The sequence below is a fragment of the Saccopteryx leptura genome, chromosome 3, assembly GCF_036850995.1.
Source record: "Saccopteryx leptura isolate mSacLep1 chromosome 3, mSacLep1_pri_phased_curated, whole genome shotgun sequence".
Taxonomy (NCBI): Eukaryota; Metazoa; Chordata; class Mammalia; order Chiroptera; family Emballonuridae; genus Saccopteryx; species Saccopteryx leptura.
In genome coordinates, this window is record NC_089505.1 from 177,657,816 (window position 1) to 177,678,696 (window position 20,881).

General features: G+C 41.1%; 1 protein-coding gene across 6 annotated transcripts in view; it reads right to left on the minus strand.

Annotated features, from left to right (window-relative positions):
* Positions 1-20,881, minus strand: part of MYLK4 (myosin light chain kinase family member 4) — a 147,466-nt gene that overhangs the window by 52,731 nt on the left and 73,854 nt on the right. For 3 of the 6 annotated variants that reach the window (XM_066376929.1, XM_066376931.1, XM_066376930.1), the window contains 10 exons: positions 15,120-15,198; positions 12,624-12,722; positions 11,148-11,253; positions 8,283-8,376; positions 8,099-8,208; positions 7,006-7,147; positions 4,132-4,202; positions 3,249-3,377; positions 2,372-2,524; positions 29-107 (listed from right to left, as the gene is read on the minus strand). In XM_066376929.1, the coding sequence (XP_066233026.1) occupies positions 29-107; positions 2,372-2,524; positions 3,249-3,377; positions 4,132-4,202; positions 7,006-7,147; positions 8,099-8,208; positions 8,283-8,376; positions 11,148-11,253; positions 12,624-12,722; positions 15,120-15,198 (1,062 nt within the window). The remainder of the gene's footprint in view (positions 1-28; positions 108-2,371; positions 2,525-3,248; positions 3,378-4,131; positions 4,203-7,005; positions 7,148-8,098; positions 8,209-8,282; positions 8,377-11,147; positions 11,254-12,623; positions 12,723-15,119; positions 15,199-20,881) is intronic. The other 3 variants (XM_066376933.1, XM_066376935.1, XM_066376934.1) reach the window with 2 other exon arrangements.

Genomic DNA, 20,881 nt, shown 5'->3' on the forward strand with positions numbered 1-20,881 from the left:
AAGAAGAAATACAAAAAGCCCTGGTTACCTGTGTTCTGAGTCTGGCATGGAGCTTGTGGTCTGACAACCAAGGGTGCTTGAGAGCTTCACTTGCACTTATTCGCCAACTAAAGAAAATTTCAGAAGGTTATTAGTGTGAACACACTGAAGGAGGCCTGCATCTGCCACTCATCCTCAGCTCTGGACACTGCCTTGGTTTGTTTGATTGTAAGTCCTGCCATTTACTCAGGAGACCAGATGCCCAGTATTCAATTCACAGTCAAATTTTGACTCCTCTGGGATTGTTATCAGTGTTGTGAAGGTTACCACCTAATTCAACCAGGGTAACAACATGAGTAAGACAAAGCAGGACAAAGAATTCAAAATTCTGGTCAGTAATGGAACATCTACTTTCAAATATACCATAAGTACAAACTCTTGATGTAATGTCTAAGCTTCATGAATTGAACTTCTATTAGTCAAAGATAAATGCATGTTTACTACTGTAAGAACAAAATGCTACTATGGTTCTTGATGATTGCAAAAGCCATTTATGTATTAAAACTGTTGAATAATATGTATGACTAACTTTCTCATCAAGCAGCACTGCAGAGTTAAATAGAGACATAGGTAGAAAGTTTATGTAAGTACTGATAAAGAGTATTTTATATTCTGTAATAGTGATATTTGACAGTTGCTTTAGTTTCACCTAGTGTTAACTTGAACACTTAGCCAGTTGTCACTCCATCCAAATGCGTGTCTGTTACTCCATAGGCATTAATGAAGCTTTCAGACTAAGGGCGTGGGCAGGATGTGGAGCGGATGTTCAGCAGGCCTGGATCTGATGCCACCAAAGACCTGTGAGGCTGCTTCACTGCTCTCAGCCTGTGAAGCAGCGGTGATAACGTCCACACACCTCAGGGTACTCAGGTGACTAAATCAAGTAACACATAAAAATATACTGCAGGTCCTTGAATAATGTCACCTTGTTTGGTGTCATTTCCTTATAACACTGATGAGAAAACCATTTCTTTCAGCCAGGGCCATGGTCTATGAAGTATATTCACTCTCTCCCGACATCTCCCCCAGAGGTGTCCTCTGGGGACTTGGTCCCCTCCCACATCCCAGAGCTGTGCATGTGCATGAATTGGTGTGTCTGTGCTGTCCCAGCCTCAGTGTGTGTTGCGGGGCTGTGATACACACCGCAACGCAAGGCTGTCCTGTTCGGAGTGGGTCCTGCCTGTGCCCTGAGCTGCTGGATAGGCTCCAGCCACTTACGATCCTGAACTAGAATAAGTGGGGTGAAAAATCACTACTTTGTTTTTAATTCACTTTTCTTAATGTATGTATATATTACTTTTATTTTTGCTGTGTTCAGTCATTCCTTAGAAGTGTGTTGATGCTTTTGTGACCAACAATATGCCATAGGAACTTAACTCTTGTTTATATCCATTTACATATTGTAAAACTGGTTTAATTATATGTCGTTTCACTTAAAGGCAAGTTTCCAAGAACCTAAGGATGACATTAAGTGACTACTGACTGTATCTCTAAATAAGTTCTCAGTAAATGTATATTTCTTAACTACTAAAAATTTGATAGAGTTAGTATCTTAAAAACAACCTACTATAATATGTTTAAGGTACAAAAACCATTGAAAACAGTGCATCTTCCAGGTTAACAGCCATATCCTCCCCTGTCCGTACTTCTGAAATGCAAGCCCACTCTTCTTTAGCCATCAAATTTTAAATACATGTTGTATTAGCATGACAGGAAATAGAAGGTCATGTGACATGTAATAGTTAAGTGCATGGCCTTGGGGGAAGGTAGGCTTGTGTTTGATTGTAAGTCCTGCCATTTACTAGGCATATAATCTTGGGCAAACTACTGAGACTCATATCCATAAAATAATAACAATAATTTCCACCTTATGCAGTTGGGTGGGGGTTGAAAGAGATAATATCTATAAAGCACCTGGCATAGTCTGGCCCCTTGTGGTTCCCAAATGAAACATTCAGCTACACAGAGCTGTACACATGCTTTGTAGATGTGAAAAGTATCATGAAAATAAGTAATCACAAACCCTTCATGTTGAGGATGATTCTACTGAGGCCCAGCAAGCATTCCAAATTGCTAGAGCCTCACTGCAAAAGGCAAAAAGGGAAAGCATTTGCAGTTCCATTCAAGCCTCCTGACTAAAGCAGTCCCATAGGTCAGTAAACTGGGTCAAGAGCATCACACTCTTCCTATTTTACAGCTTTGCGCAGGCAGCAGAGATTTTACTCAGGGGTTCAGTAGTAGTCATCTGCTGCGAACTCTAATAAAACCCTGGTGGTGTACTGCTCCTCTATTATCCCAGCTTCTTCCAGAGCCCAGAATGAACTTGGGTTACCTCTTCTCCTTAATTAGAAGCTTGGAGATGAACTCCTTGGCCTCCTCCGAGATATTTTGAAATTCTTCCTCCTCCAAGTCCCACCTGCAGGCCAGGATGTTGTTCAGTGTCTCAGCATCGTTGTCTCCCAGGAAGGGGGACAAACCACTAAGCCTACAAGACACAGGATGCAGAGTGACTATTTTTTAAAACAGCTTCAAACCCTTTACAGAAAGGCTGCTTTTTTTATTTTTGGTTCTGTCATTTAAAACTCAAAAAACTTTTATAATATATTTTGCAATGAAAAGGAGGCTTGCCTCCCCCATCCCCATGCCTATTAAAGAAGTACAGCAATCCCAGCGGCAGCTGTACCTAAATGTGCATCTCACAGGTCAGCACGACTTCCTCCTAAAGCATTTACAGCTGAGAAAGCCTGTCATACATGCATATGGCAAACACCAGGACTGTGGCCTCTTGAAAGGAAGGCCAGCATTCATCATTTAGAAGATTAGGACACAAGGGTTGTTTTGTTTTGTTTTGTTTTCTTAATTATTTTTAAGGCATTGGGTGGTGTCCTAGGAGTTAAAGTGTTCAATGAAGAAGACACACATCGACTTTCTCAGATGATGTACAGGGAAAGAATTTACCCCTTTTACCCACAGGATTCAACAGAGCCTAGAAGGTAACTGGATATGGTTCAGTGTTACTTATTTTTAAAGACCTAATGATGTGGAGTTGTTTGTCCAAAATCTATGTACTCTTGTTGACCAATGTCACCCTGTTAAATTTAATTTTCTAAAAAAAATCTGAATTAGAACTTTTATTCAAAATAGCAAAACCTCACAGAATATGCATGGCGATTGAGAATAAGTGTCAGACGGATTAGAGACCTGCTTACAGCATATAGGCAATGACCCCCACGCTCCACATGTCAGTGGGAAAGGAAACAAAATCATAGTTCACAACTTCAGGGGCCAGAAATTCTGGGGTTCCAAAGTTCACCTTCAGCTTTTCTCTGGGTTTGTATCTGAAATTGAGGAGGTAAATGGAGGGATGGAGAGTGTCAGTCAAAGATCATGGAAATTGAAAAGATGCAGTCTCTAAAATAAAATAGTTTCAGCCATGCAGAAAATTTAGAATAAATAGACTTTAAAGGAAATCACGTAGTGTCAAAAACTTGTGAACTGGTTCTGAGAGGTTTAAGTCACAATTCGCACAGTGAAACCTTAATAACCTGAAATGGTTATAAGAAAAGCCACTCAGAGTAATTAGAGCTCTTGAGTTATAGAATATGACAAAAGAAAAACTTATATGACTCTTGACATGTAGATGAATAAATCTATTGGTGAATAAATGAAATGCAATAATTTACATCTATTTTATATTTGATGTTAATGTGATGAAATCCATGTAAATTCTTTGTTCCCTTAAGAATCTTAAGTGCACCAGAACTCTTTGTAATCCTGTTTACCATATTAATTTTTTAAAGTAAATCTCCTTACCAATAGAACAAATATAAAAGACTAAGACAAACTCTTACAAATTCTAAAATTAATGTTTTCAAATTTAATAACTTTATTGTATTAAGTTTTAATTTTTTCTTATTTTTCTTGCATGCACTGTAGAAATTTCTACACAGGCAAATTCCCAAATTAGTGAGGTCAAGCTGAAACATTCTATTAACTTAAATGTAAATGAGAGTATGAAACCAAGGGGCATGTCTATTAGATGTATGCTCCCTAACTCCATTCAGACACCTATATATATTCAAAGAGACATACCTTCTGGCCAATCCAAAATCAATAATTTTTATTTGCTTAGTATCCCGGTTCACACACAGGATATTCTCAGGCTGCCAGGAGAAAGAGACACATTAGCAATGAAAACAACCATCATTCACGCAAATTGTCCCTTGAACCACAACTAAAAATACAGCGATGCTCAGGAAAAACATATCAGGCCTTTCACTTTGGAGCTGGCTTGTCTGTGTGGGTATTTTCTCCTTTAATTATGTGGTAGACGAGGTTTTGGGTACCATGCCAAACTTGCATTACCCTGCTTATTTCTCTCCCAGTTCTGCAGTTTACCACGAGGTGTGGGTTCAGACAGAGGCCTCCCCAAGGAAAGACAGACAAGGAGGCTGCTCGAGTATTTCTAAATGCACCGGTGGGGACTGTCTCAGATTTGACATCTGCCCCCATAAAATTATTAAGTATGATTTCCCCTTCTTAGAGGAATATTTTACCCAAGGATTTATAGGTTCTAAGAGAAATGGCCTGATTCACTGAAACACCACACTGAATATGCAATATATTGTGGACACTCCTGTCCCCCGGACTCTCCTTTAAGCTGAGTCTAAAGTTCTGCTGAGTTGTTTGGTCTCAACACTGAAAACCTTGACTGAGTGTTCCCATGGAGTTTAGCTCAGTAGAGACTTTTCCCTGCCAATATGACAGTCTTGGGGTGGAGAGGGAGAAACATAGACAGTAGCACTGTCACTGAGCGTTTATAGAATGTCTTGCAAATGTACTTGTATTTGTTAGGACAGAAAAATCGAGTATGGGAAATAGAAGAGATTTGATTTAAAGTTAAGATTATCCATAAAAGAGAAAACTTTCAACAAAGTTCCTGGAATTCTCTAGCTCATAGCCATCCTGACTCTTCCCTCATTGCTGGGGTGGGTGGGGGCACTCACTGAGTCATTGAACCCCAGGACCCTATGTCCTACCCTTTAGGTAGAATCCTGGCTGCCCTCCCACCTGTCTGGGTGGAGAGGAGGTCCAAATGAGATCAGAAATTCAGAAAACACATTATGAAATAACATATTCCGTTCGGTTAGGTATAATGTCTTTGGAAGCTCTTTTCCAAAATATCTCTAAAACAGATGTCTATGAGTAAAAACTATTTATAGAGAAGTGGTTGCAATATAAGAGCATTTGGAATTATGCTTAAATAACTGATCAATCATGTATAAGCATTCCGGTTGTCAAAGACAATTATGACATTAAAAAAAATTTGCTTGTAGAATGTTAAAAAAAAAACAGCTTTGAGGCATACTTCAAAGAGTTAATTTTTTCTAATAATAAAAACATATTCATTGAATAAGATTTGTAAAATAGGGGAAAATAAAAGGAGACTATTTTTTAAGTCAGCTATAATCTCCTCTACATATGACAAGTACTCTTAATATTTTTGGCCCTTTCCTTCCAAAGATCTTTCTGAAAGGGAAGGCTGGTCCTCAATGAGCTGTCCAACTGTCATCTTTACTATTATCTTTACACACAAGCCATAACTAAAATGACTCATTGCAAGTCCTCAATAAACATTAAGAAGCCACATATGAAGTAGTTTGACTTAGGATAGGTCAGGTCCTAGTTGCAGTTGCCAATCAAATCCCTTTCGGGATATCTACTGAACATCCACTCTCAAATAAACTTAATGAAAACACACATTATCAAACTCAGTTCACAGCCAAAGGCTTTGCTAATGATTTTTAACCTCTGACTTCACCATTTTATACCTGCTCTGTGACTGAGACAGGCAATACACATAAATCAAGACAGTGAGGGAAGTTACGTTATAGGAAGAAAGGCCCATAGGAAACTATTTAAGGAAGTTAAACATACAATCCCTGAGGACTTGCCACAGAGGTCAGGTTGTGTAGAATACGCTGTATCTCGCTGCCATGCTGAGCAAACAGGGAAGTGAGAGCATGACTGAGCCACACAGAAGATACACATTGTGATGCTCAGCCCCAACATCAGAGCCAATGAGAGTTGCTGGCCCTGGGTCTTTCATCAGTTCTGACTAGGTACAGTTCAGTTTTAGGGACTTGGTAATGAAACAAAGAATATTACGTAAGAGAACTGAGGAAGGCATCTTGGTTGACCACTGCTCATGAAAGCTTTCCACCACTTCCAGTGTGGTGTCCTACTCCATTGCCACCAACCTGTTCTGCTTCTTACCATTTTATTGCTACTCTTCTGGCTGTCCTGTATCCCATTCTGCCTGAGGTTTTTCCACAGTGCTCCAGCATGCCCAGAGAAAAACAGATTCCTAAAGTCCAGAGCTTCCTGAATGAGTTCAGGAGTTGCTGGGGACTCTTGGAGAGTAGGACAGCTTGGCTACTACTAGGGTATTTTGAGTTAGTGAAATTTTCCCACCTACTTAACATGTAATGACAGGGACACAGCAAGGGAACCATGTTAGTGGTGGTGATGGTGTTTTTCCACTCTAAACTCTTAGGGAAATGGTATCCCCCATGGAATCCTTTAACACAGGGAAGTTACAAAGATCTGAATAGTGGTCTCTAAAGAAGGAGACATGCAGATATTAGAGGGTGACAGAAGTTGAAAATGAGGAGGTGAGGTTAAAAACATGGGTTTTTAGTCATTCCTGAGCATGTACCTAGCGACAGCATCAGTGTCTCGAGCTGGTGTCTAGTGTCTAACAGGGCTTCAGACCAGGAGGGGCCGGGGTAGGAAACACACCCCACCTTCAGTCCAGGAGGGGCCAGGGTACAAAATATACCCCACCTTCAGTCCAGGAGGGGCCGGAGTAGGAAACACGCCCCACCTTCAGTCCAGGAGGGGCCGGGGTAGGAAACACGCCCCACCTTCAGTCCAGGAGGGGCCGGGGTAGGAAACACGCCCCACCTTCAGGTCCAGGTGGAGAATGTACATCTGATGCATGTGTTGGATGCCCTCACAGATCTGCCTGACGAACAGGACAGTATCCAGCTCAGTCAGATTGTAGTTGTCGTCTATGATCCGATCAAAGAGCTCACCTCCATCCACACTGCAGAGGAAAGAGGAGTGAAGGCTTGAGTTCTGAGTCCTCCGTGGACACGTTTCCCTTGTAGCAGCCTGGTGTCCAAGCTTCTCTAACTCTTCCAACAGAGATAGACCCGTGGTTATTTCCCTACCTTCTTTTCTATCTCAGTTACATAGATGACTCTTAAGGTGGAGGCCCTTGTTTTACCTACAGTCAGTTTCACAGTCTCAAACTCCCTTTCATCCAGTGGCTACAGCTCCAGGCTGAGTCCCTGCAGGCCACCCTCTCACATGTACGGAAGGTAAAGAGGACTCTGAGAGGCGAGGAGGGAAATCCCAAACACCAACTGAGGCTTAGGGTCTCTTCAACCTAATTTCAGTGATAAAGTGTCTCTATGTGGCTGATGTTAAATACATAGTTAATATTCAAATTTCCTTATTAAACAATGATAAGAAAAACTCAAAATGAGGAAAAAATGAACTGAATTACAACACTGATTCACTGTTAGTTAGAAGCACTCACTAACTAAACACTTACTAAGTGTTTATAAAACTGATTTTAAATGGAAGTTTCTTGGTGCTAACTGTTAAGGGTTTGAGATAAATTTTGTATTGGTGATTAGGTTGAAAGTGAAATGTAATTCAAAAATCATTTCTCCCCAGATTCACCAGAAGAATATTTAAGCTGGATTTTTGACAGTATAGCTTCCATATAAAGTTAGATCTATGTTGTCATCCTACTTCTTAATAATAAAAGCATATATGAAGATACTTATCTCTTTAATAACTTCCTTTCTGAAACTAGCAAGATTATCTCATACACACAAGTCAGAATCAGTGGTGCTCCAAGCATGGATCTAGTAGCACCTGGGATAAGCCAGAGCTGGACCCCGCAATCATGGGTCTACAGGATTCTTGGGACCCATGTGCACAGCTTTTCAGGGGTGTGGGAGAGGGAGCAGGAGGGCGCACATACTATTCCATGACCAGGACAATGTCATTCTTAGACTCAAAGGCATCATAGAGCTGGATGAGGTTCACGTGGTCCAGCTGGTTCATGACAGCGATCTCGTTCTTCACTTCATCCTGAGAAGAGGAACGGGTGCTCAGTGAGGTGAAAACAACAGCGAGGGGGGTAACCCTCATCACATGGCTTTTACCTTGTCCTTCATGCCTCTGGTCTTGATGATCTTGGCGGCTAGCTTCAGACCTGTTGCTTTTTCTTCACACTTGTGAACCTGGCCAAAGCGTCCCCTGACAAAGAGGATTGGGTGCAGCGTGAGGCTCTGTCCCCAGTGAGATCTGGCTTTAGTCACTGACAAGCAGATGGGGCAGGAGGTGCCTCAGACATTTCTCTTTTTGAGTCAGAATGAGCAAACTTATTCGTGCATCTGCTATAGCCACAAACCCCCACAACAGGTCAGAGGTGTCATCTGTGGGCACAGAGACCAGTCTTCTGGGGGTAGGGATACATGTTTCTCAGCTCTACCCCAGACCTACTGAGACAGGAGTCTCAACCAGGTGGGGGGAGTGGGGAGGTCTGCATGTCACAATGTTTCTTAGGTATTCATATGCACAAAAAATTTGAGAACCTTTGTTATCAAAAAATTAGAATGGTCTGAATACATATGAATATAATAAGCTGGGTTTTGTGTAAAGATGGGAATAATGCAGGTTATGAACAAGTACATCAAATTATTTTTGGAAACTGCATATAAATAAGTAATAAATAATAATGTTATAGATAGATATTTTAGGCACATATATCAAAGATACATGTTGCATAATCATCTATGAGATTTATTGACACTTTAACTTGGATATAAATTGACAAATGCTTTGTAAGGCAGCTTCTTACCAATGTGATCCCAAAGAGGAAAGCATCCTCGTAAACAGTGTTTAAGTCTGCCTTGCCTGCTTTGATTCCTGATTTAGTGAAATAGGTCGAGTACAGGCACCCGCCTGTGCAGTGGGGCTGGCACAGATGGAACAGTGGGAGCTTCCCCAACCACATCATGACCCTAAGGCCACCGCACCCTCAGAGGGTGCACAGGTAAGGGCAACAACCAGCAGAGACCGAGTGATGACTACCGCCACAGCCCATTCAGCTCAGCTACACACCCTGGGCAGAAGCAGCTGGACCCAGAAACAGCCAGGTGAGGACACTGCGTCTTCACTGGCACACAGGAACACAGCCCAGGAGCCTCCAAGGTGGCTGCTAATTAAGAAAATGTTTTGTTTTGATTTTCCTTTGCTCTAGATTAGCGAAATCCCCCAGAACTGCGTGGCCCAGCAGAGCTGCCACATCACTGTCTAATCTCAGGACTGCCTCAATAGTTTCCTGTAATTTATTCTGCAAGTACCTGCAATAGTTAGGCCAGTATTCTTGCTGGCCCTTCATACTGATAAACTCACGCTAACTGAATATACTGCACTGGGATATCAATACCCTAGAGGCCACAGGTTGGGAGATGAACCCCAGGAAAAGTCAGGGGCCTGCTGCTGCAAGTAAGTGTTTTGAAATCCAGTGATCTGCCAAATGTGAAAAATAATCTGCATCTGGAACCTCTTGATACCGAAAAGAAGATACAGTAGGTGATGATATCTTTGCACTATAAGGCAACAATATGCATGTGATTGTGCTCCTCTAACTTATCAGCTGAGCGTGTTATGGCTGCCAGTTGTGAGGGGACCCAGAGTGGAGAGGACTACAGCGGGTCCAGACTGCAGTGAGACCAGGAAGACCCAATGCTGCCCGACGGGTAGAAAGGAACTTCCTAAGGAGCCACTGACAGCCTCCACCAGAAACACAGCACAAGCCCTGAGGATTGTCTCAAAGCCTCTTCTGCCAAATAATGACTCTCTTTTAGAAAAAACAGTTGGGCACAACCTGCAGTGGTGCAGTGGAGAGAATGTTGACCTGGAATGCTAAGGTAATGGGTTCAAAACCCTGGGCTGGCCCAGGTAAGGCACATACAAGAAGCAACTACTCTGAGTTGATGCTTCCCACTCCTCGCCACTTTCTCTCCCCCACCCTTGGTCCCAGCTCCCTAAAAACTAATAATAACAAAATAAAAAACAATTGCTAGCTTGCCACTAAAGTCCCTGGACACTCAAATAAGCTGCTACAGGCAGGAATACTTCAGCTTCCACCTATTCGTGTTTCAGAATTCCACTTCTCCTGCAGCCTGTCCTCTCAGTCTGAGGGGCGGGGGAGGAAGCCAGCTGAGGAGGAAGAGCATCAGGTGCTTCTGTGTGGCAGTAGGCCAAAGAAATATAGAATGGAGAGGGAAAGAAGGGACTTTACAAGTATCAACCATGCCCCATATGACCAGCCGCAGAAACATGCATTATAGTCTCTATGGATCTTTTCCAACGTGTTAAGTAAATTTTGTATATTTTTGTATAAATTTTCTCCTTTCATTTTTCTATTTTATAGAGATATGCTAATGGTAGTCAACTTTATAACAGGCTTTAAATGACAAGATATCATAGGAAGGTTGTGACTGAAGTAGGAGAGGAAAAACATTCCCAGTAAGGATGTCAACCTTTGGTGGACTTGACCGTTCCTTCAGTGGAGAGAACAGGATTCATTGAAATGGATACTGGTAATTAATACAATGATAACCTAAATGGAAAATCAACAACAATAATAAAAAAAGATTTAACACATACTGCAAGAAAGACAGTGTTCACTCATTTATGCATTTTGTTTCTCAGTTTTCAATCTATGGACAGCTTCTAAAAACCCCTGGTGACTGACAGTGGGTTTCTCCCACTTTCAGACATTGGAACATGGGACGTAAAGCAGATGGTAATGAAGCATTTAGTCCTGTCACCCATCAACCTTTCTGGCATCAGTGATGATTTTCAGAAATGGTTCAAGTCTCTTAACATGTTTGTTTATGATGTTTTCTGATTCTCAGGTAGTAATGGGCAAATATTTATGAAACCCTCAGGACTTGTCTCTTTGAAAGTTCTCTGCTTTTGTTGAAAGTGTATTAAAAAAATCAAGCATGGCTTACCCGCCTAAGATTTCTGTTCTGCTTACAGTATAGAAACTGTTGACTGCAGTTTGTTTAGCGATTACAATCCTGTGATGAAAGGGTGCAGGAGGAGCCGGGCTGTCATCTGGGAGGGGAGAAGAAAAGACGGGCCATCTGTTAAGCAGTCAGAACTCTTTATGGCACCGAACATTGGGCCTCAGAGTGAAACTTTGCTCATTTAATAATAAAATACAACAGGCCATCTGTTTTATTCCTAATGCTTCAGGGAGTATAAATTTTCATTTCATATTATGATCTGTGATTCATGAAGGTGACACCTGACATCTTTGAGAAAGAATGTCAGGGCTGCTAACCTATGGTTCATACCACTTCAGGACAACTTTTAGAAATGTCAAAATACTTGAAAATCTCCAACCCCAATACAGTCCATATAGGTTATACTTACAAGCCTGAGCCCATTTACATCCAAACATGAAATATTGTCTGTTCCAATTTTAAGCACCACAAATATAGTCCATTATTTTAATTAAAGCAGAGAGAGAAAAAAGTGTAAAGTGCCTCAATGTTATTGAAATGTTTGATATTATTACATATAACTTTCCAAAAATATTTTAGCCTTTATTTAAGACACATTTAAAGCACAAAAAAAATGAATTTCTTCTGGCTGGAAATAAAATGCCCAGTAAAACTTGCTAAGTATATATATTCCACAGCTCTCAAATTTCTCCCACTATCCTAAACTGTAGTTCACTTCAGGATCAGTGCTAAAATACAGAATTCTATTCTTCCAGTATTCTTTTTTACTTTTCCATGATGGCTGCTGTTAAAACTTGCTTGCCATGCCTGTACATTTCCCCACTCATTTATAATTAGCGTCGACTGCATGCACCTTTTTATGTGCATGCAAAAGTGGCAAAGGGAGGGAGACAGCTCATAACTTTGCTTTTAAAAACTTTCTTTTATTCCACAGCTAATTCTTGAACATTTATCTTGTGTTGGGCACTCTGCCAGGTGTTCTTGTTTTTTTAATTGAGATAATATAAACCCCTGGAAATCTGACTTGGTGCGGACATTCACCTTTCACACCATAAATGTGCAGAAAAATAAAGAAATCATGAGGGAACTCTCTTGGAGGCATTCACTCTTCGGACCAAAACAAGTGATGGAGCTCACAAATGGCATCAGTAAGGCATGAAGCCTCCTTCAGGCTGTTGGGCTAAGTGAAATTAGTTGGGAATGCTTGCTGAAAAGGTTAAGAAGCTTTAAAAGACTGAAACAAGAGCCATTTCCTACCCAATGGAGTCACCAGCTTGTGCTGCCTGGAGGTCTTAATTCCAGTGGACTCCAGGGGTTGGCCTGTGAGCGCCCCTGGCCTTGTCTGGCTTCCTGTGTCCATCTCAGTGTGAGGCCGCCTGCCCCCACTACATCTACTCTGCTCTTTCTGCAGTCCTTTTGGAGGAGGCGCTCCCTCCCACACACACACTCCCTGCTCACTATTGCCAGCATGCTTTTGTCCAGCATCCTGGAAAACGGATCCTCTTGCAGAATTTCCCAGGACTTGTGATGCGGAAGTGGCTTTTACATTGCTGACACCTGGAAAATAAAACTCAGCTGCAGTTCCCAAAGTTTTGGGGAGAAAACTGTTAGGTGGTCAAATTTCTTACAACTAAAGCATCCTCAAAATGGTGTTTTGGTATTGGAATCTAAGCTTCATGACAGACAGTTGGCTATGTCAGTGTCTAGGGATATAAAACAGAGCAGTGTGCTTCCCCACCAGATCTAAACAGCACAGTGGTGGGTGGCGGCAACTAGGATTCCAGAGAATGTCCCCAGTGACTTCACTGGGAAACCACGTTTTCTACTGACCCTTGACAAAAGCAGTCATTTCATGAGTACCTAACTAACTTGATCTTCATGTCTTTCCCTTTCTTCCATTATAAAAGAGGGAAATGACTAAATTAAAACATAGTAAAAAAAAATCTCTGAATATTAACAACAGTAAAAAAATTGACCCCACTTCAGTTTTGCAACAACTCCAGACCTTATAAAGCACATCTCTGCAGATGGACTTTCCTAGTAAGCATAAGTGATTATGTTTAATTCTTGGAAAATTAGACTTCTCCATGATTAAGTTTCAAATAATGTTAAAAATGAAATAAGAATTATATCTTAAATTCCTTTGAAAAAAAAAAGACCACAGATGTTTGGATACTTTCTGTTCCAAATAGTCTGTGGCTCATCATAGCATATAATAATTAATTAAAAGAATTAATTTTAATTGGCTACATAGTTACCGACATTTATATGTGAAACTTTACAGTTGAGGAGCAGTCATTCAATAATTCAGTTCTTGCTCAATCCTCACAATATTTGTGGGAAAATAGTCAGTTTATCATGTATAAAGAGGTAGCTAAGCCCTGGCCGGTTGGCTCAGTGGTAGAGCGTCGGCCTGGCGTGCGGGAGTCCCGGGTTCGATTCCTGGCCAGGGCACACAGGAGAAGCGCCCATCTGCTTCTCCACCCTGCCCCCTCCTTCCTCTCTGTCTCTCTCTTCCCCTCCCGCAGCCGAGGCTCCATTGGAGTAAAGATGGCCCGGGCACTGGGGATGGCTCCTTGGCCTCTGCCCCAGGCGCTAGAGTGGCTCTGGTCGCAACAGAGCGATGCCTCAGAGGGGCATAGCATCGCCCCCTGGTGGGCTGAGCGTCGCCCCCTGGTGGGCGTGCTGGGTGGATCCCGGTGGGTGCATGCAGGAGTCTGTCTCTCCCCGTTTCAAGCTTCAGAAAAATACAAAAAAAAAAGAGGTAGCTAAACTTTTTAAGAGTTACATTTTGACTTACAGATAAATCTGATCATTATTCAATTCTTGATCTTTGGAAGTATATGCTCTATATCACTAAAAATTAAAATTTTTTACTTGATCTTTAAATATGATAATTGATTGACGTAGGTACAAATAACCATTATCTTTCTCTTTCAGTTGGTGGGGGGCTTAGAAAACAATACAATGCATGAAAATGTCACAGTCATGAAGAAAAAATAATGGCAAGAAAACATGGCCAAAAAAATAATCTACACAGGTAAAAAGTGGTCTCTAAAACACAACTTTAAAAACTTGCTTTAGTTATCCTTTTAATATGGCCTTAAATTGCAATGGCACATAGCTCTACAAAAAATATCAGCTGTAGAAATCGAATGCTTTTACCCTTTCTTTTCACAGAACTGATCACCATTAGTTTTAATAACATTTTGCCTTTTATTTGAACACTTGTTCATCCTTGTTTCATTTGCAATTGATGACCCCCTTTATTCTCAGGCTCTCTTTCACTAGTATATTCCTTAGAATGAAGCTCATTTTACTTTCCTTTAAACACTGGACATTCATTTTTACCTACAGTGGCCTGCTGATCATTTCCAGCACTATTATTTTCTTGTCTATTCATTCTCTCTATGCATAAAATGTCTCTTCCATTTGTAGTTTCCCTTGGCCATATGGACTTTCTTAGAGCAAAATCTTCTACCTCATCTTGTGGTCTTTTTGTATGAAATGTGACAAAATTTCTCTGAACAAGAGAGGCATTGGTCTTCTCAACATTTTTCTTGTTGAGATTATTAACATTTTCTTGGTCAGAGGAAGGCTGGTTCTTTCGGGAAGATCTCTCTAAAAGCTACCATAAGACACAAAATATTTTAATGGAGGATGTCTATAATCAGTATGATTTTGTCTTCACAGAATGGCATCTCTATTAGCAGGTCTATCTTTATCAGCAGATACAAGCTTTTGAAAAGCAAAGTAGAAATGAGCTTGACCAATTGACAGATAATTGGGTTCCCAAAGGTTTTCTAGTTTTTAACTAGTAGGACCCAAAGCCAATCAAATACAGGTATTATGGGGCTTTATGAATGTGTAACATCCTCTAAATAAGAATAGCAACAGGACTTTTATAACAGAGCTTTCTTTATCTATAAATAGCTTGTCTTCCAAAGATGTTACCTGTGAGGGCTGATGTCCTTTTGCCATTGACAGGTGCGATCTCCTTCGGGTCTAGGCATGACCACACCTTCTCCTTAGCCTGTGGATACACAATTGAGCAATTAAGGTTATGTATCACATCAGGGTTACGCAACCCCAGCAGCACTGACACTTGGGGCTGGATAATTCTTTGTTGTGGGGAAGGTCATGGGCACTATAGGATGGTTAGCAGCATCTCGAGCTCTTACCCACCAGATGCCAATAGTACCTTCCCTCCCAGTTGTAACATTCAAAATGTCTTTAGAAATTGCTAAGTGTCCCCTGACGGTGAAATAACCCCAGATTGAGAACCATACATTATATGATTCAAACACAGAAAAAAATTAATAGCATTTAGCTGGCAGAACAGTCTGAGTTAATGAAACTACTTATAGATCACAGTATTAGAAGATGAAGGAACTCACTATTTTAAAAGAAATCCTGTAAAACCCTGGCATTGTTTATAGAAGAAAGCCAGTCTTTACAAATAGATTAGAAGATATTGATAATATTCAAGTCATCCTTGACCTCTGTTTATATTGTCTTGATGTGATTCATGTATAAATCAAATAAAAATGAAAGGACATATGTGATTGGATTTTATAAACCAGAAAGTAGAAGACATAAGTAGGCTTTTCTAAATGGAGTCTTTAAGTTGCTTAAAACAGATGGCCCTTTTCCTAAGCAGATAAACATCCTCCTCACAGTCTTGGCTTCTCTGAATTAGCTTAGCAAAGCTTTTTTAAACACAATATAAAGGTAAACCAATCCACCCAAATTATCATAAATTCTAAATCATGAAATCATACAGCCATACAAAGAATAAGGTTTTTTTTTTCTCCTTTGGAAAGATAGTGATATTTGTGACCTAAAAGCAAGAAATGCCATGTAAGTGCAGCTCATGTTAAGACAACTTGCAAATGTACTTTTAAACAATGCAAGGGGCAGTTCCACAGGCTTGGAGCATTCCCATTTTTCAGACAGGAACCTTGAAGCACAGAGGCATGTTAAAAAACAAAATTAGAGCCTGACTAGGCTGTGGCGCAGTGGATAGAGCGTCGAACTGGGATGCTGAGGACCCAGGTTCGAGACCCCAAGGTCACCAGTTTGAGCGCAGGCTCATCTGCTTTGAGCAAAAAGCTCACCAGCTTGGACCCGAGGTCTCTGGCTTGAGCAAGGGGTTACTTGGTCTGCTGAAGGCCCATGGTCAAGGCACATATAAGAAAGCAATCAATGAACAACTAAGGTGTCACACTGAAAAATTGATGCTTCTCATCTCTCTCCGTGCCTGTCTGTCCCTATCTATCTGACTCTGTCTCTGTAAAAAAAAAAAAAAAAAAAAAAATTAGAGATTACTGCTTCTCAGAGATTTTTTCTTTAAGGAAAATGCATGGATGCCATCTGCATATGCTTCCCTTTGTGAGGAGACATCCTCCAGCCTCCCGTCAAGTCCCCTGCTTCTCACCTGTGCCTGCATATCACTCAGCACATGCTCCCAAACCTAGTCTCTCCTGCAACATCTTATTAAATGTTTTTCACCTTTTTGCCTCAAATGGTCAAAAGGACTAGTTTATCTTTGAATTCCTGGTGTTTACCTCAGAGACTGAGACAGGGTGATAATGACGGTGGTGGTGACGAGGATGGTGGTGGAGGTGACTAGTACATACAAAGCACTGGCTACGGACCAGGCACTTTTCTACATTTATTATGTTATTAACTCAGTTGCTCCTCATAGTGACCCTTTGAAATAGATAGTACTTGAATTTGGGTAATTTCCCAGGTTACACAGTTCAGAAATGGTATCACCAGGATTCTAACTCCATTATTTACCTCAGTCTGTAACTACTACACTGTACCATCACTCTGAAAAATAAAAATTAAAGATTATAGCCAAGGAAGACATTGTTAATATTTATCAAATATTTACTACATATCCAGCATGGCTGGAGATTTTTTAAAATAAGGTTAGGAGAGAAGGGTGTAAAATGAAAACAAATTAGTAAAGTAAAGAAATAAATATTAATTGATCAAAAGATTTGAAATAACATGGAAGAGAGGCAAGAGAGAATTTTAGTCTAATTTTGAAAGCCTATGTCCAAATTACTGAAAGGAAAAAAAAGATTGTTTAACAAGTTACTTTTAAGCTACTTTACAACTTTGTCCCCCAGGGCTTCTCTTTTGAAATGAAAACTCCTGCCAGGTAAGGCATTGTGCTTCTGGGCTTATTCAGGATGGCATGACACAATGGTAAAAGCAAAAGTGGACTTCAGAATGAAAACTGGTGTGTTTCCACCCATTTCAACCCATTAATGTGTAAAACTAAGAATTTGATTGTGAGACTCTGGAGTGATGATTGATTCTTTTTGGCCTCTAAGGCCATCTGGAGTGCCAGTGGCAAATGTCCACAAGCTGGGCCAGCATTCTTTGGGTAAGGCTGTCTGACGTAAGCAACAGGAGAAGCTGTCGTCTGATCCTGAGGGATAGAAGAATGCAGCTTCCAAATGAAGCTGTTTTTTACTTCTTCGCTAATTATGTATCACATCTGTTTTACTACTTAAACAATGTAAGATCTTTCTTCATTGTCACAGGCTACTACTATATTTTCATTTCTCTGTGTAACACTGACATCTAGAGGAACTTTGAACTAACGAAGTTCCAAGAAACAGAAGTTGTATTTCTCCTTTCCTGATTCCTGACAGCAACTTCAACATGAAGAGTTTTCACTTTGTGTTTCCACGTTATATGTGGAAGTCGCTAAAATAAGAAGCACAAGTCCATGGATCTATTCTGTTAACTGTCAAAAACTGAACTTATTATCTATTGATTAAAGAGGACTGGACAGTGCTGTTAAGTATGATGCTCCTGTAAGGATTGCTATCACCTTCTGTTAATTGATAAAAATCATGTCAGACATTGTTTTCTCTGCTGAGTTTACACTGAAGACCCAGATCAGCAGGAAGGCCTCAGTTAACTAAATTCCCTCACTCCTCATTCACTTAGTAATTACAGATATGCTTACATATGGATTCCTTTTGTAAACACGCATTCCTTTTATAATACTATTATCAGTGCATTTGGAATGACATAGAAAGAGGACTTGGCCCAAATGCCCAAGTATTCAAAACACAGTTCTGTTCCTTGCCCTCTGTCCAGTTTTCTAGATTGGAGTCCTCAGTGGGGTGTGTGTTCCCACAGAGCATTCAGGGTCATCTCCGGGAGTGGGAAGGAAATGTGAGAACCCTCTCTTCACCTTTGCTCCCCCAGCACCAACAGTGGGGCAGGGTTCTGAAATGCTTGCTGGACCTACCTACAGAGAAGAGAAGAAGTGCTCTCAGGCCCGGTGCTCCCACTATGAGGGCATCTTTTCAACAACCACACAAGAAAGCAAGACTGCCCTGGGCACCACTGAAAATACAGCCCCTTCACTGACACTCAGATTCTTTGTATAACTTAACTGATGATAAGTGACATCCACATCTCTTCATTTTGGGATTATAGTTGCTATAGAAAATTGTTTTCTTAACTTCACAATGGGACGTGATTAGAATAACCACATACTCTGAGCCGAGGGCTTTTCATAATACTGCTTATGAAAATGCTAAGGTGAACATTGCGTGGTAATTTTAAAAACCGAATGATAACATTTTATAATGACCTTGTTAAACTTTGATTATGCTCTTCATGGAGGAGAGGAAACAGTAAAGCTTAAAACAATACAAAGAAATAAATTTTTATAAGTATTTCTTATTTTATAAATTTATATTTATAAAAGTACATTTCCTTTACCTGAGCATAGAAAATAATTTTGGAGGTCACCTATAAAATAAACCTATTCCTCTTCATCTTCAGGACACACTTAAATTCTATGTAAGTGAAAAAAACTCCCTAAAGTCCCCTGCTGATTAAAGCAATTCTCACAAAGTATAACCTGTTGCATGGCCTGTGGGGACTGCGTGGAAAATAAGAGGATGGGATTCAGCTGCCTGAATCCCAAAAAAGAGTGGAGAGTGTTAACCTTGACCCCTGAACTCAGTAAGTGAACCATCCCCAGGCTGCTGAAAACATCAAAAGCAACCAGTCACCTAGGTAGATAACGCTGTCAGGAAAATGAAAGTCCCTGATGCATCCACTATGACATGGACAGTACTTCTTGTAAGGTATTTTTCCCCACCGAGAAGGAAGGAAGGGGCCAGTGCCACAAAGGGTGGAATAATAAAAGACTTTATTGAGTACAGAGCGTGCATCCCGCCTGATGAGGTTCCCTGGCCCCGAGGAAAGATGGAGGCCAAGGAAGTCGCAAGTGGTGACCTGCGTGAGAGATATTGAAAGGGTCCCTAGGGTGGGCGAGCTAATATGACGTGGTGGCTGGCAGACAGTTGCTGTTTTCCAAAGGGTTCCTGTGAAGTTTCTTTTGGCACACTTGGTTGTGGGTGGTCCTAGCCAGAGTTTGCAGGTCTGGGTTCCCCACGTGACCATCCCCCATTATCCACCGACCTTACACTTCTTCATTCATAAATCAGATGAACAGGACTCCTCAAGATACATGCATATTAAGCCTGAAATTAAAGGTGCTAGCTCAGAAAAGCCTAGTTGGACCATCTGCCAAGTGAAGGTACATGGGTAATTTACTTTTATTCAATTATAAGATCTATTAAGCAGTAACATAGACCAAAAAAAAAAGTGTGCTACCACATTTAATAGCCTCCCTAGCTAAAACACAAAACAACAACTGATTAAATGGACTCTACAAGGTTATTTCTAATTGACTGCAGACTTTTCTTAAGTTAAATACATTTTCAGATCATCTTGTCCCGATAACCCCCTTGTCACAACCCAGACCGTGGGGGCCATATGCTTGGTCCTGAGGAGGTGTGTGAAGATCAAGGGCTAAGGGAGTGGCCAACTCCTAACATCTGCCCTGCCACCATCAGGGGACAGGCTATGGATCAGAAGTACAAATTATTTAAAATATTTGTTCTTCTCCATTCTTCTATCCAGCCTGTCTTTGTTGATTTTAAAATAGCAAATTAGAAGTAACTTGGAACAAATGAAGAATCTTCACCTAAACCTTTGTCACATTAGGTACGTTGATCCTATAGGTTTTATTTTATTTTTCTTATTTTTATGCCCATTGGATGAGCTTACTTCAAACATTTATTAATGGATTCATATATTTCTTATTTCCCTCTTGGCACCACTTTTCCTGTCCTCCCCAAATAGAAAATGTGGAGCCCTCTGACTGGTAACGTCTCAGTGTTTCCCCACAAACTGCCCACATGACTTTGCTTGGCCTGCCGGCCTGGGTGCCACCCCCCACCTTTTTGGCCCAGACTCTCCTTTGCTCTAACACAGGGTCCTCAACCACCTGGGAGGCAACTGAGAACTAGCAATGTCTGAGTCCTGCCCCTAAAGATAGGGTGGGACAGGACACTGGTATTTTTACTCCCTCCCCTCAACCTCCAGCCCCAACCCCCACACATCCAGTGACTCTAATGTACTGCAAGGTTTGGGAGCCACTGCCTCTGTCAACTCCAACTCCTGTCACTATTCTTTCTTGTCTTGAGTCTTTACCACCCAGGTTGCTCTGCTGGCCACAGTTCTGAGTGATAGTACTAATACTAGAGACGCGGTGTTTCTCTTCACCCCTGGTTCCTTCCCCCCATCAGCAACAGTCTTTCATCCTCTCCCAGACAGATCACCTAGCAAACCATTGCCTCTTCCTCTCCCTACCCAAGGACACATAT